This window comes from Dreissena polymorpha, chromosome 3, assembly GCF_020536995.1.
Source record: "Dreissena polymorpha isolate Duluth1 chromosome 3, UMN_Dpol_1.0, whole genome shotgun sequence".
Taxonomy (NCBI): Eukaryota; Metazoa; Mollusca; class Bivalvia; order Myida; family Dreissenidae; genus Dreissena; species Dreissena polymorpha.
Window position 1 is genome coordinate 50,572,762 of NC_068357.1, and position 16,944 is coordinate 50,589,705.

Consider the following 16,944-nt stretch of genomic DNA (forward strand, 5'->3'; position numbering starts at 1 on the left):
AAAATTTCAATATATCATTTGGCAGGTTTAGAAATTATCTCCCTTTTAAAGCTTATTACTTCCCTTGGATTGTATTTTATATCTTTTGACCTTGAAGGATGACCTTGACCTTTCACCACTGAAAATGTGCAGCTGAATGAGATACACATACATGCCAAATATAAAGTTGCTATCTTTAATATTGCAAAAGTTATGGCCAATGTTAAAGTTTTCGGACGGACGCACAGACTGACAGATGGAATGACGGACAGTTCAACTGCTATATGCCACCCTACCGGGGGCATAAAAACTAACACAAATAGCTCATTACTACACATGAATAAATAAATTCTGATTGAAACAAAGAATCCTTTTTGCAGTAGGCTTTTTGGAAATGTTTGAGTCATTTTCTTGCCATGTAATGCACTTGAGTGTGTCTATATAACTAAATTTGTCTAACTTGAATGTTTTTATACAAATACAAATACACTTTTACAGCACACAAATTATTTTTCAATGTTCAATTGCGCTGTACACAGTCCTATTACTAAACAAGAGCTGTCACCATAGGATGTCATATGCCCCCTATAAACGCTTTGATAGAAGTTATGAGCATTTTTCGAAACCCAAACGCAGATTTTGAAACCGAAACACAGACCCTAAGTTCAAGGTCAAGGTCACAGGGGTCAAAATTTGTGTGCGTATGGAAAGGAATTGTCCATATACACATGCATACCAAACATGAAGGTTATATTTCAAGGGGCATAGAAGTTATACGCATTTTTCGAAACCTAAACGCAGATTTCGAAACCAAAACGTGGACCCTAAGTTCAAGGGGAAGGTCACAGGGGTAAAATGTTTTGTGAGTATGAAAAGGCCTTGTCCATATACACATGCATACCAAATATGAAGGATATATCTCAAGGGACATATAAGTCATGAGCATTTTTCGAAACCTAAACGCAGATTTCGAAACCTAAACGCGGACTCTAAGTTGAACGTCAAGGTCACAGGGGTCAAAATTTGTGTGCGTATGGAAAGGCCTTGTCCATATACACATGCATACCAAATATGAAGGTTATATCTCAAAAGCCCTAGAAGTTATGAGCATTTTGAAAAACCTAAACGCAAAGTGTGACAGAAGGACAGACGGACGGTCCGATCACTATATGCCCTCCTTCGGGGCATTAAAAGCTTATTTATCAAAGAAAATGCAGAATTTTACTTTGATTCAATGATTAACAGTACAGTCAACACTTGAGATAAGTTTTGTGCAATAAACACTCCTCACTTACACTTATATCATCAATATCTCCTCGAATACAAATGGACATTGCATTGAAGATTTTTAGTAGGAGTGGACCATTGTCTGGCTTGTAACATTACAAGATATGAGGGGGCAGCTTACATTCAGAAATGTGAAATAACAACAAGAGCACCGCATAGCGGGTGCAAACGCTCTGCTGCGGGTTCAGTTCAGATACGGTCCGATCACTATATGCCCTCCTTCGGGGCATTAAAAGCTTATTTATCAAAGAAAATGCAGAATTTTACTTTGATTCAATGATTAACAGTACAGTCAACACTTGAGATAAGTTTTGTGCAATAAACACTCCTCACTTACACTTATATCATCAATATCTCCTCGAATACAAATGGACATTGCATTGAAGATTTTTAGTAGGAGTGGACCATTGTCTGGCTTGTAACATTACAAGATATGAGGGGGCAGCTTACATTCAGAAATGTGAAATAACAACAAGAGCACCGCATAGCGGGTGCAAACGCTCTGCTGCGGGTTCAGTTTTTAATAAATGAAAGCTTGTCAGAAGTTTTATATTAGAGGTCACAGTGACCTTGACCTTTGACCTAGTGACCCAAAAAGGGGTGTGGCGTGCAGAACTCATCAAGATGCAGCTACATTTGAAGTTTCAAAGTTGTAGGTAGAAGCACTTAGATTTTAGTGCCAATGTTATGGTTTTAGCACGGCGGACAGCGGATGATGAGCTGGCTATGAAAATACCTTGTGTTTTCTCCGAAAACAGCCCAGCTAATAAAATGCCATTTATCTGGGACAGGTTTTCGCCAGAATGTCCACTTTGTATCTGTTTCTATTATCAGACCACCAATATCTCTGTGCTTGCAAAAAAATGGTTCCATCCTCCTTTACCCCTTTTCATCTCAGAAGCAAGTATAAAATCAGAACAGCCTGCAAGTAACTCAATGTCATTTCAGGTTTTATGCTGATTGCTATTTATCAGTATCTAAGGGTTGGAAATGAAGTCTGTAAAACTTGAATCTAGTAAGAAAGGTTTTTAATTTAATTGTATTTTCGTAATCACTATTAATGCGTCAATGTGGCTATCAGGGCAGCAGGTAAACCCACCTGACAGTTCTCGTTGCCATGACACCAGAAAACCGTGTAAGATGTCATGTTGGACCAGGGGGCTACTGCGGCAACAGGAGACAGCAACGACCAGTAGATAGTCAAGTTGTTGTTGTTGGCCTCCACGCGATGCTCAGGAATTGGAGGCTCTGGCAATTGAACAGAATCAAAATTTGTTTATTGCAGAGTTGACCCATTTATGCCTTGCGTCTAGAAAAAAGACCTTTGCTAACAGCATAGACCCAGATAAGACGCAGCATGATGCGGCGTCTCATCAGGGTCTGCGTTGTTTGCTTAAAGGAATTTCTGAAAGAAATATTCTAAATATAGAAATAAATATACTAGACATCCCTAATTTTGGACATAAATTGATCCAATTTAGAAGGATGGAAGAGTCCACTAGGCATAAATGGGTTAAAATTCAGTAAATAAACAAACTGATCCCTAAATAAAGAACAACATAGATACATTGGCCAGAAATTAAAACATGAAAATGTTACAGCCAGTTGAAAAAAATCAATAATTTTGTTTAATGTTTTTTTTAAATATGGAGACTACACTGATAAAGTGCAAATGGCTGACTTCAGGAATCAGGACAAGAGCTTTTAGGAACATAAGCACCCTCATGTCATATAAAATAACCATAAAAAAACCTCCACCACAAAAGAAAAATGTAAGGCCTGAGAGTGCATTAGTAGGAAATAAGAAATCGCAGTCAAAACCTCCTCTGGAGTCCAAAGGGATTTGCTTTACAGCCCTTCCTTAGTTGATGTTCATGCACAAGCTTAATGTGAATATATGACTGACATTTACTAAAGGAGTGATAAAAAGGATAACAGGTTACTGCCCTTTTTTGGTGTAATCAGGTGAGGCTTAGAATAAAAGTACAGGGAGGCTTGACAGGTTATTGTTTTATTGGTGCTTAGCCTGATATATCATACAATGATAGGGCAGTTTACGATGCAGTCACCTGTTTTTCTGTTTATCATACCTCTACATTCCCTCTTTAAAAAAAAATAATGACGCTAATTAATTATTGATTTCTTTCATGGACCACAGGGATGACTGTAGTGGAAGGCTTGGCTAATAAGACCTTTCTCATGGCAACTCATGTATGCTGAAATCTTTGACTGGCTTTACTAAAAAGCAGTGATAATATAATAGAATGACATGATTGAATTTCTTATAAAGACCATCAACCCCCACACAAACCTTTAAGTAAATGTAGGGCAACCTTGGTGCCTTCATTTAACATGGTTCTTGGAAAACTTCGCATAATGCAAGTGAGTAAAATGTCCTCCAGGATTAGCCTTTGCTGTCAACACAGGCTAATCAGGGAAGACTCCCTTTGCTGTCAACACAGGCTAATCAGGGAAGACTCCCTTTGCTGTCTGCACAGGCTAATCATGGACGACTCCCTTTGCTGTCTGCACAGGCTAATCAGGGAAGACTCCCTTTGCTGTCTGCACAGGCTAATCAGGGAAGACTCCCTTTGCTGTCTGCACAGGCTAATCAGGGAAGACTCCCTTTGCTGTCTGCACAGGCTAATCAGGGAAGACTCCCTTTGCTGTCTGCACAGGCTAATCAGGGAAGACTCCCTTTGCTGTCCACACAGGCTAATCAGGGAAGACTCCCTTTGCTGTCCACACAGGCTAATCAGGGAAGACTCCCTTTGCTGTCCGCGCAGGCTAATCAGGGAAGACTCCCTTTGCTGTCCGCACAGGCTAATGTTAAGATGTTAACGGACGACTTGTGACTCAGTGATCAGGGAAAAACATGTAAAGCGCCTTTGAACGCACCCGTGAGTATGAAAAGGGCGCTATATAAATGTGGTATAAAAAAAAAAAAAAAAAAAATCAGGGAAGACTCATTCCAATGTGATGGATATTTTGTTAAAGGAAGCAGCTTCTAAAAAAAAAATTCAGTTAAGGCAGAAAATGTCATCTCTGATTAGCCTGTGGGGACAGCACAGGCTAATCTAGGACAAAACTTTATGCACATGCATTAAGCCCTGTTTTCACACATAAAAGATTTCTCGTTAAACCTACTTTGATGGACTGCAGGGATGACTATAGTGGAAGGCTTTGCTGATAAACCCTTCCTGGTTGCGGCCCATATCCGGACAATGTGGGCTTCCCCAGGGGACACAAAGACGTGACCTTGCGTGTTGGTCATGGTCACATTCACCCACCCGTTGGATCTGCTAGATGTCCAGGACAACTGGTAGAACGTCACATTGCCGTTGGATTCTCTTAAGCTCAACGGCTGCAATGAATGCTTTATTACAATGTAGTTTAACCCATATATGAATTTTAATTTGATTATTTGTTTACAACTCAGACATAAACTTTGATGCAAGTGTAGTCCCTTAAAGGAATCTTTTCACGTTTTGGTAAATTGACAAAATTGAAAAAAGTTGTTTCGCATTCGCAAATTTTCGTTTTATTTATGGTATTTGTGAGGAAACAGTAATATTGAACATTTACCATGGTCTAATATAGCCATTATATGCATCTTTTGACGATTTAAAAACCTAAAAATTATAAAGTGATGCAACACGAAACGATTGAATAATTTGGAGAGTTCTGTTGTTGTCGTTAAATTTTGCGAAACTACGAAGATTGCTTATATAAAGTATAAATACGTCTTACATAGATACTTGGCAGGATGGTCGAGCGGTTTCATTGGTTTTTACTCCAGGACTCCGGGGGTCACTGGTTCGAGCCCTGCTGCGGGCTACTTTTTTTTCCTTTTTTAAATTTTATTCTTGATTTTTTATTGGAGCTTTTTAGATCCAATTTTTACATTTAACAATATAAAGCATTTAATGACAAACTTCAAAACATGCCAAAATCTGTGAAAAGGCCCCTTTAACAAATGGAATCAATTTTAGACCTTTCTTACAATATTAAAGTTTTCAAGGCTTCATTTCCAACCATAAGTTACTCATAAACAGCAAACAGCAAATAACCTGAACAGACTGCAATTGACTCACTGGCTGTTCTGGTATTACTTTGGTTGCATAAAGCCATTTTAACTTTGCTTCAGAGAGGGAAAGGGTTCAATTTTAATTTGAGGTTGTTAATACTCAAGTAATTAATGTATGAATTGAGTACATTTTCAGATGAATTCTACTTCATTAAAATAACAAGGCATGTGCCAATATGGCACAGATGCCCCACATTCCACTTTTGTCTCAATCCTCCTCTTATGCCACAAGCAATCTCATTATAGCCATAATTTGACTTTTGACCTTTAAGTGTGTCCTTGAACATTGAGGTTATGAATAAAAGTCCACTTCCGTCAGAAAGTGTTGCCCCTAATCACACTACACTCACGCATCTAGCCCTGTCAGAAAGTGTTGCCCCTAATCACACTACACTCACGCATCTAGCCCTGTCAGAAAGTGTTGCCCCTAATCACACTACACTCATGCATCTTGCCCTGTCAGAAAGTGTTGCCCCTAATCACACTACAATCATGCTTCTAGCCCTGTTTTCCCTGAGCAAAACTCAGTTAGTCTTTGACGATCCCAAACAGACAAAATAAAATCAGGAGTTTTTTATTGAAGCCCTGCTTGTACATAAATATCTCACCTTCCAGTATAGCATTACGGTGGTACAGTAGTGGGTGAGGCAACGCTGCTCCGTATAACTTCCAGGCAGGATTTCTGGACCAACATTTGGCACTAAAAATGTGACAAAATAACACATACAAAACATGGTCAGTTTGTTTGTTGGTTTGTTTGAAATTTTTTGCAACTGCACCCCCTCAAACTTTTCCTGGGTGAGATTGTGCACCAGTACTATATGCACATATTAACCTTTTAGTTTAAACCTATTTATCTTTAGCTTGATTGCATAGAAAGCCTAAGGCTAATTTAAACGCTCTCGAGTCTGTTTCCTGGGCCTAGAACCAGTACTTGGTGTCTTTGGGGGAGATCTAAAGAACGCTCCCACGGTGGGGATCAAACCCGTGACCCCCCGGTCGCTAGGCGGACATCATATCTATTACACCACGGCGACCTTTTACAAATTAGACATGTATTGTGACGCATTTGTGGTCCCTCAGAAAGTTACATTTCATTGAAGACCTTTTTAACTATATTCAACCTGAACAGACTGCGAGTTACTCGCAGGCTGTTCTGGTTTTATGCTGTTTGCACATAGCAATTTTTAATTTGCTTCTGAGTGGGAAAGGGTTTATATGTCCTCCAGTAATTATTGGAAAAGGCAGTTCTTGAATCAGATTCAAGCTATATAGTCTGAGATTGTGTGTAAGGAGAAGAGATCTATGAGAACCTCTCTTTTTAACCCTTCATGGACATACATCCTAATTTTTTTCCTAAAGTAAATTGATTGGGTTTTTATCTAAACAGGCAAGTGTTTTTCAGACATATTGTTATTTATATTAAATACTCACCCTGTTATTTATATTAAATACTACCCCTTTAAGCAATCGATACCAACTTCTGAAAGTAAATCATAGACAGATGGATGAAAAACATTGATGTTTAGACAGATGGATGAAAAACATTGATGTTTATTCAAGTCAGCAGATGTTTACCAGCAATTTTACCTTTTTTTTAGTGCTCAAATGTAATACAGTACAAAAATTCAAGTTGTTTTTATGAAATGTGTGACTCTGTATATGGTAACATATTCCAAGCTCAGTAGAACACTGCATTGTGTATTGTGGGTACTGAAGGTACAATCAGTCCAGCAAAATAGTTTGGACATGGGATTATTATATGGGCCGTGATCTGTGGAAAGAGGCTTGAATGAGTGTGCGTAAAGTGTTGTCCCAGAACAGCCTGCACAGTTTGAACAGGCTTATATGATATTTTTCATTTAACGAAAGTCTTTTCTTAGCAAAAATTAAGTTTAGGCGGAAAGTTGTTTATCAAAAACTTGTAAAAATTCTTATTATGCCAAAAGTGTGCAGACAATGTTGCTCCATCAATAATGTACCCCTTTGCATGATGGGAAATTTGTCGTCTGCAAAAATGTCGTCTGCTGAGTTTCTAAAATTAGCATTTTCTTTGATTTTGTTCAAAGAATACTATCAGTATAGCAAACAGTTTGGATCCTGATGAGACGCCACATTCTGTGGCATTTGGTCTGGATCCAAACTGTTTGCAAAGGCCTTCAAAATTCGGTTTCAGCACTGGAAGAGTTAAGCACCTGCATTTTACTAGACAACTTTTTAGACACTGCAGAATTACTTTTACATCTCCCATGGTTTGTTGCAGAATAACCCACACTTATTTTAATTCTTTTTTAGAAGAACCTAAGTTGCAAATTGTGATAAAAATAAAACAAAACACAGCTTTATTGTACCGTCTTCGTCTGTTTGTATTGAGATTTGTGCCGGTCGACTCCAGAATCCCGTCTCTCTGCCCCTGAACAGAAGAGGCCGGCAGGTGATGCTGAAGTCATACCTCGTGAACGGGCGCAAACCACACAGCGTCTGCTCTTCAGCGTTCCCCAGGTGCTTGGTCTGAACAGATTGAAACATCGTGAATCATCAAGACGGACGGACGGAAAGATGGACGGACAATGCCAAAACAATATCCCTCCGCCTATGGGGGGGGGGGGGGGGGATAATAAGGCATTAGGCAGAACACTTGCATCACTTCCGTTTTTACTTTATATATGAATGAGCCGCGCTTTCGAAAAAAAACAGAACTCCATGCATGTACATAATGTGTCATGCCAGATTAGCATTTGCAGACTGAGATAAATCTGGAGGAAAAACTTTACACATGCAATGAGCCACATTTTCCCAGAGCTCAAAAGAAGGATACAATTGGACACAAAAATGCCATTCAATAGTGTTGCGTTTCAGACAACACAGTTTTAGCACACAAACTATATGAAGAGATGTGAGATCAACAGGTTAAAAGACTTCACTTGACGACCTCTTTTAATAATTCATATATACCCATGCTGGGCAATTAAGAAAATGTGGGATCCAAATTTTGTTTATGTAAAAAGTAGAAATGAAGACCCAGCAAGAAGCCATGATACAGCTAAAGCTTCACTGAAGAGATATTGTAAATTGCCTGATTAAAACCCTGCCTGATAAATATATTCTCTGTCATTACAAGCGGCTGCAAAATGTCAAATCCAAGGACTAATTCTGTGGATGACATTACCAATCATTGTCATCAACACTGGGGACATTTTTTTTCAAGGCTTCCACAATAGCAGTTTTATGAACTTGTTGATGAGTGGCAAAGGAACATAAGTGATACACTATTAGACCTGAAGGAGTTATATATTTTCACAATAATTACAGTCTGTAAGAAATTTTATGATACAGTTAGTGTCTGATTAGTGTCATGGGAAATTAGTGTTGTTGCTGTTTTGCTAAAAATGCTTCAAAATTGAGAATATGTTTTGAGTATTATATTTACTCAGGTTGAACTTATATGGATGGGAGATGAACAAACTATTGAGATCTTAAAAAAATTATATATATATATTTTTTTGGAAACCTTCCATTGGGAATTAACTTTCATTTGGGAAAAATATACACTTCTTTCCATTGGAAATGGGGCCGATTACCAGACCTACTTTTGAATGAAAAATAACACTGTAAAGCAATGTAGATGAAACTTTAAGTCTGTAAGCAACATAAATTTTAGATCTATAAGGCATTTTAATTGCCGATGATCCAACTATTGAGATGATTCCTGACTGATTTTTGTTTGATTGTTTTTTTCTAAGTGGTGTAAGAACACATATCAAGTTTGTGACCTAGCCAAAGTGTCATCTCTTCAATGATGATGTTTGATTGCAATGCCCTTCCCCTAGTGAAAGCATACTTCTAATGCACAACCCAGGTTTGATCCCCCCTTTCTCCAAAGGAGTGCATACTTCTATGTTAATTTTAATTAGTCAGTACTCTTATATGCAACATTCTGATGATATAATTTCCCCTTGTTTATGTGATTTGTAAGCTTTGTTATTTGTTGCAATAATTTTGTTTTGGTGACACAATAATAACAAGGGCTGTTTGTAAAACATACATGCCCCCCATATGGGCTCTCCGTTGTAGTGACAGCCATTGTGTGAAAATGTTTTTTGTCACTGTGACCTTGACCTTTGACCTAGTGACCTGAAAATCAATAGGGGTCATCTGCCAGTCATGATCAATGTACCAATGAAGTTTCATAATCCTAACCATAAGCCTTCTTGAGTAATCATCCGGACACCATTTTACTATTTCGGGTCACCGTGACTTTGACCTTTCACCTAGTGACCTGAAAATCAAGAGGGTCATCTGCGAGTCATGATCAATGTACCTATGAAGTTTCATGGTCCTAGGCATAAGCGTTCTTAAGTTATCATCCCGAAACCATTTAACTATTTCGGGTCACCATGAACTTGACCTTTGACCTAGTGACCTCAAAATCAATAGGGGTCATCTGCAAGTCATGATCAATGTACTAATAAAGTTTCATGATCGTAGCCTTTAGCGTTCTTGAGTTATCATCCAGAAACCATTTTACTATTTCAGGTCACTGTGACCTTGACCTTTGATATAGTGACTTGAAAATCAATAGGGGTCAACTGCGAGTTATGATCAATCTACCTATCAAGTTTCATGATCCTAGGCATAAGCGTTCTTGAGTTATCATCCGGAAACCATTTTACTATTTCTGGTCACCATGACCTTGACCTTTGACCTATAAAAACTGAAAATCAATAGGGGTCATCTGCGAGTCATGATCAATCTACCTATCAAGTTTCATGATCCTAGGCCTAAGCGTTCTTGAGTTATCATCCATAAACCATTTTACTATTTCGGGTCATCGTGACCTTGACCTTTGACCTAGTGACCTGAAAATCAATAGGGGTCATCTGCGAGTCATGATCAATCTACCTATCAAGTTTCATGATCCTAGGCCTAAGAGTTCTTGAGTTATCATCCGGAAACCATTTTACTATTTCGGGTCACTGTGACCTTGACCTTTGACCTAGTGACCTCAAAATCAATAGGGGTCATCTGCGAGTAATGATCAATGTACCTATCAAGTTTCATGATCCTAGGCCCAAGCGTTAAGTTTCATGATCCTAGGCCCAAGCGTTCTTGAGTTATCATCCGGAAACCACCTGGTGGACGGACCAACCGACAGACCGACCGACCGACATGTGCAAAGCAATATACCCCCTCTTCTTCGAAGGGTGGCATAATAATAATGCAATACGCGACAAGTACAAAAAAGCCACATTCTTGGTTAAAAGTAGGGATGTAAACGAAAATCTGAATATTCGGTCCCGCACCGAATATTAGAATAGTATTCGGAAGAAAAAAAAATAAAAATCAAGTAATTTCAAAGACTTTGTATTCATGAAGTTTGCTTCAAACATTGTTAAAAAAAGTTGTTCCTCATCTTATAGTGTTTATTCCGGTAGTCGCGATAATGCGTCGCTATGGGGATAACAGTACACATGTCATAAATCCCGCTAATTGCCTACCTGTAGGAAACTTTAATTGACCAAAGACAGTCACTTTGTGTCAAAATTATGATAAGTGCAAATCGCATCGGCAATTAAAATTAAAACACCAACACGCACTTGATCTAATGACTCGAATTACATTCAAAATGATCAAGGATTAAATGAGTAAAGGAAAAGCCGACTTGGTGTAAAAAACAAATAAGATTTTTTATTGACGCAAATCGCGTTCTCCAATCGAAAATAGTTTTTTTTTTGCTCTAATTAAATTGAGTTAATGCGTATCATATGGTTACAATTATGTTGTCCAATCAAAAAAGCTTTTAGAAAATAATTTACTCAACCTCTAATGAGTATTTGCGTATCTTAAGGTCCAAACTTTAATTAATTACTCAATATTCAATCAGGTACTTAAATTAAAGAAATGGTTTTGGTATTTTGCCCAATATGTACAATATTAAAAGTTTAAAACAGCTGTTATCATTCAATTTTTACAATTACATCTAGCTATAAACAGTCTGAATATCAAAATAAACAAGTCACCCCAAATTATCAAATTTATATGAACGTTTTGAAATTATTGACGTTATTAACACTGAAAGCTAGATGTGGCTGTTACCGTTCAATTCCCGCAAGAATGAACCCATCTACCTTCCAGTTGGCCGATTCCCCTACCCATCTCCCTTTCAATGAAGAAAAAGTCCGATTCCTTTGTTCGATCAAGCTTTTAAACAAATATTCAGGAATATTTGATCAACATCTAATAAAAAATAATCAACTTCGAATTAGCGACGGCAACGCTGTGACAATATTTAATCACTTCCGATGAACTTTCGGTTAAAACAATAGTAGAATTCATAAAGTTGATTTTGTTGATTTTTTTTTCCTACAGATGTTGACCGAATATCCGAATATTTGTTGGGAAGGATGACAGAATATTCGAATACCAAAATCGGTATTCGTTGCCATCCCTAGTTAAAAGCTCATCATAAAATGAGGTCCATTAAACACTGATTATATCACCTTTTATATAAAGAGCTGTTACCTAAGGTATATTTTAAGATAGTATAAAATATTTAAACCACTATCCAAGTAAATGATTTATGCTCATTTCAACTTATGTAACTTATTATCTATGCAATATAATCTACAAATTTGCTTGGGTTAATGGATAGTTATAACTATAGGCAAAAAATTATTCATGTTGAAGTTTACATAAACTCATTAGCAAACTTATAAACAAATATTTTATGTAACACTTCATGAAGTGACTGAAAATATTCAAACTTCATGTACATTTGAGTGCACTAGACTTCAGGCAGTTAAATTACAACGAACAACAAACATAAACACAAATGGAAATCATCTGTGAAAGACAAGGACAGTTAGGCAAAATCATGGCGAAAATGGGTATTCCACATGCAAGATTTTGTGTTTTAACCCTTTCCCACTTAGAAGCAAGGTGAAAACGGCTATGTGCAAACAGCATAAAACCAGAACAGCCTGCGAGTAACTCACAGTCTGTTCAGGTTTTATGCTGTTTGCTGCTCATTAGTAACTCATGTTTGGAAGCCTTAAAAACTTGAATCTCGTAAGAAAGGTCTTTAGATTAAATATTACTTTCTAAGGGACTACAAATGCATGAAAATATGTCTCTAAGTGGTAAAGGGTTGAATGAGTCGTGTTCTGACAAAACTGGGCATAATGCATATGCGTCAAATGTTTTCCCAGATAAGCCTGTGCAGTCCGCAAAGGCTAATCAGGGACAACACTCTCCGCCAAAATTGGATTTTTGCTAAGAAGAGACTTCATTACAACGAAAAATGTCATAAAAGCGGAAAGTGTCATCCCTGATTAGCCTGTGCAGACTGCACAGGCTAATATAGGACTACACTTTACGCGCATGCATTATGCCCAGTTTTCTCAGTAAAAGACTCAATTAGTAAACGTTATGACTTCTCATCAGAGTGTACGGATGTAGAAGTCTTTCTGGAGCTACACATTTAAAAAAAATAATGTCTTAATACCCATTATTGCATGAGGAGTTTAAGTTGGTCTTCTTTACATATTGACCTAAAACTTGAACAATGGTGGAACTCTTCCCAGACATTACATGTGCAGGTTGATGAACCATGAATCAAGAAAATGGCTCGAAGTAAAAAAAAGTTTACACTATAGATATTTCTTTTTTACAAAAAGAATATTATTATTATCTGACTATTTTACCAATAAATATAACCAAACATGTCTTTATAATTGACCTCATGTGTAGAGGCAAGAATCTTATGAGGTTTATACAAACTTATTTGCTATCGGGTTACCTCCCAATAATTTGCCACCAAATACCTGTTCAGTAAGAACAATATCTGGATCAAGACAGCTGGTATTTGTGAATTTGCTTATGCCCAAGGCAGTAACTATAGTAACTAATGTCAATATTGTTTTTACTATGGTTAATATTGAACAATGGATTCTGCTACCACATTGCCAATTTTACTTATAACAAGAGACGTGTTTGTCATAAACACAATGCCCCCTTTTGCACCGCTTTGAAGCCATATATTTGACCTTTGACCTTGAAGGATTACCTTGACCTTTCACCACTCAAAATATGCAGCTCCATGAGATACACATGCATGCCAAATATCAAGTTGCTATCTTCAATAATGCAAACGTTATTGCAAAACTTTAACCAAGGTTAAAGTTTTGGGACACACACAATGAATGAATGACAGACAGACAGACAGGCCAAAAACAATGTACCCCCGATCTTTCGATCCGGGGGCATAAGAAAAAGCAAAAAGATGCAACACTATATAAAGCAATTTATATGTCAATTAAAATGCAAAATAAATATTGTACACATTAAATACGACAAATTGAAGTATTGTGATATTCAAATGTCTTTTTCATGAAAATATTCATTAATAAATAAAGAATATCATAAAATCTGCATGCCTTCTGTAAAAATGGTTATTTTAGTATCACTATTTAAAACAAACTTCTTTTTAGCAGAAATTAAACAAGAGCTTTCAAAGGACAATGTGCTCAACTTTTCTTGTTCTCATCAGAGTCTCTTTGAAATGCTTATTTTTCTATTTCAACTTATCGGGTACAAACAATTCTTTACTTACTTACTAGCAGTGACCATGACCTTGACTCCACCCACAAAAAGTTGAGTCCTGATATGAAGTTTGTTTTTAAAATGCAGAAATCTTATTTATTGTACAAAATCATGCATTAAAATATATCAAATTTTTACATTTATTAATCATCTAGTCACTGCCAGGTGAAATAAAGTAATACCACAAAAATAAAACAAGTAATTGACATTTTTATCACCTAACATAAAGATTTTCTACCAAAAGGCAAAAAGTACTGAAAAACAAAAACAAATTAAAATGCATTTGATAACAAATGCATTCATTTTCAATGATATCGACATATTTTACTTTCAATATAACAGATGGATGTTCAAAATGCACTGTGTTTTCAAAATGCGATGACAATCAACTGTTTTAACTCTTTTTCCCTCAGATATTCATTTTTACCAGTTTAAAGTCCATAAGAAAATTATATTTAACCCTTAAAGCGCTGGAGCTGAATTTTAAAGGCCTTTGCAAACAGTTTGGATCCAGATGAGACGCCACAGAACGTGGCGTCTCATCAGGATCCAAACTGTTTGCTATTCTGATAGTATTCTTTGAAAAAAATCGAAGAAAATGCTAATTTTAGAAATTCTGCAGACGACATTTTAGCAGAAGACAAATTACCCAGCATGCAAAGGGTTAAATAAAGACGTTTCTTAATAGATTCAAGTTTAAAAGCCTGCATTTTCAAACCTTAGATTCTTATAAGCAGCAAATAGCATAAAACCTGAATATACTGCGAGTTACTCTTAGGCTAGCTGTTCTGGTTTTATGCTGGTTGCATATAGTTATTTACATTTTGCTTCTGAGTAGTGTCAGGGTTATCTAACCTCCCATTCTGTGTCCTGCTGGGACCGGAAGTCCAGGCGGTAGGCCTTCAGTCTGATGGTCTTGGAGTGTTTCCATGACAACACCACACATGTACTGTTGGCAACAGATGATCGAAACTCCACTGGAGCTGGCTCCACTGAAACATTAGCATCTTAAAGTGAAAAGATATGTATTATGTTCCCAGATTTTGCTTTCCTTTATCTCTTATGACATATTATGCGGATTGGTATACAATAATCCGCAGCAAACAAACCCATTAGCTGTCTATACATTTTACACAAATATGTATTGTGCTTTAAATGAACAAGAGCACCGCATAACGGGTGCCACGCTCGGCTGCGAAAACTTGTCAGATTTTTTTATTTTTTTTTAAAGAGGTCAGTGACCTTAACCTTTGACCTAGTAACCCAAAATGGATGTGGCGTGTAGAACTCATCAAGGTGCATCTACATATGAAGTTTCAAAGTTGTAGGTAGAAGCACTTTGATTTTAGAGGCAATGTAAAGGTTTTAGCATGACGCCGTCGGACGGCGGACGACGAGAAGGCTATGACTATACCTTGGGTTTTCTCCGAAAACAGCCTCGCTAAAAATTACAAATTAATTTTTGATTTTAATTTTCACTCATGGACACATCACCAAGATTAAACAAGAGCACCGCATAACGGGTTCCACGCTCGGCTACAGGTGCAGTTTTGAATAAATGAAAGCTTGTCAGAATTTATTTATTTAATTTTTAGAGGTCACAGTGAACTTGACCTTTGACCTAGTGACCCCAAAATGGGTGTGGAGTGTAGAACTCATCAAGGTGCATCTACATATGAAGTTTCAAAGTTGTAGGTGGAAGCACTTTGGTTTTAGAGCCAATGTTAAGGTTTTAGCACAACGCGGACAGTGGACGTCAGACGGCGGACGACGAGCTGACTATGACAATACCTCAGGTTTTCTCCAAAAACGCAGAGCTAAAAAATAACTAAAAATGTCCAGTATATGGAAAACACATTGGACAATTATTCAACATTTTCTGAGTTTTTGAAAATCATTGGTATCCCTGACTAAAATTTTTTTAATACAATTTGGAAATTTTCCCTAAGGGTTCGGCTTAGTAACAATTACATTTTTCATTTCATTTTTAAATTCTCAAATGCCAACATTAAACTAACTGTCCCAAATACAAAGGAAAAAGCCCCCTGGTAAAAGAGTTGAAACAACAACAAGCTTACCAATTTCCTCTGTGACGATCGTGTTGACAACTGCCCTCTGGGGATACCAGACCTGTGTTATATTGTTGAGGATGGATACGGCCATGTAGTATGTGAGATCGCTCTGGAACGAGTCAAGGCCGTCAACTGCCCACCACTCGCATGACGTTCTTGTCTGACGCAAGCACTCGCTCTGATGTCGGTTACTGAAAATATTGTCTAACTTACTGAAAATATTATGGTAGTAACTGAAAACATTATGGAAATAACTGAAAATATTATGGCAGTTATTAAAAATATTTGGGCGTTTTCTTAAAATATGATTCTGGTCATTAATAAAAATATGATCCAGATTACTGAAAAGATTAATGTTGTCACTGAAAATTGTATGGCATTTACTGAAAATATTATGGGAGTTAATGAAAATTGTATGGCATTTACTGAAAATATTATGGGGGTTAATGAAAATTGTATGGCATTTACTGAAAATATAATGGGGGTTAATGAAAATTTAATTGACATTACTGAAAATATTTTATTGGGGTTGATAAAATTAGTATGGCAGTAACAAACAATATTATGGCGGTTACTGAAACTTGTATGACAGTAACTGACAATATTATGGCGATTACTAAAAATATTACGGTGGTAACAGACAATATTATGGTGATTACTAAAAAATATTATGGCGGTTACTGACAATATAATGGTGGTTACTGAAATTATTAGGGGTTACTGAAAATATTATGGGGGTTACTGAAAATAATATGAAAATTTGTAAATTTTTTCACTGATTTGTTTGTTTGATTTGTTAGTTTTGATTTTCGCTGTTCTTGAAAAGTATACTATTCCTATCAGGCCTCTCAGTCAGTAACTCCCACAGTTCCTGTGTTAGCTTGATCACCATGCAGTACTAAGAGCACAGACTTAACC

At 37.0% G+C, this 16,944-nt stretch overlaps 1 protein-coding gene across 7 annotated transcripts in view; it reads right to left on the bottom strand.

Annotated features, from left to right (window-relative positions):
• Positions 1-16,944, bottom strand: part of LOC127874092 (interleukin-6 receptor subunit beta-like) — a 188,948-nt gene that overhangs the window by 24,356 nt on the left and 147,648 nt on the right. For all 7 annotated transcript variants that reach the window (XM_052418211.1, XM_052418217.1, XM_052418216.1 and 4 more), the window contains 6 exons: positions 16,033-16,217; positions 14,810-14,946; positions 7,705-7,864; positions 5,962-6,053; positions 4,414-4,630; positions 2,366-2,514 (listed from right to left, as the gene is read on the bottom strand). In XM_052418211.1, the coding sequence (XP_052274171.1) occupies positions 2,366-2,514; positions 4,414-4,630; positions 5,962-6,053; positions 7,705-7,864; positions 14,810-14,946; positions 16,033-16,217 (940 nt within the window). The remainder of the gene's footprint in view (positions 1-2,365; positions 2,515-4,413; positions 4,631-5,961; positions 6,054-7,704; positions 7,865-14,809; positions 14,947-16,032; positions 16,218-16,944) is intronic.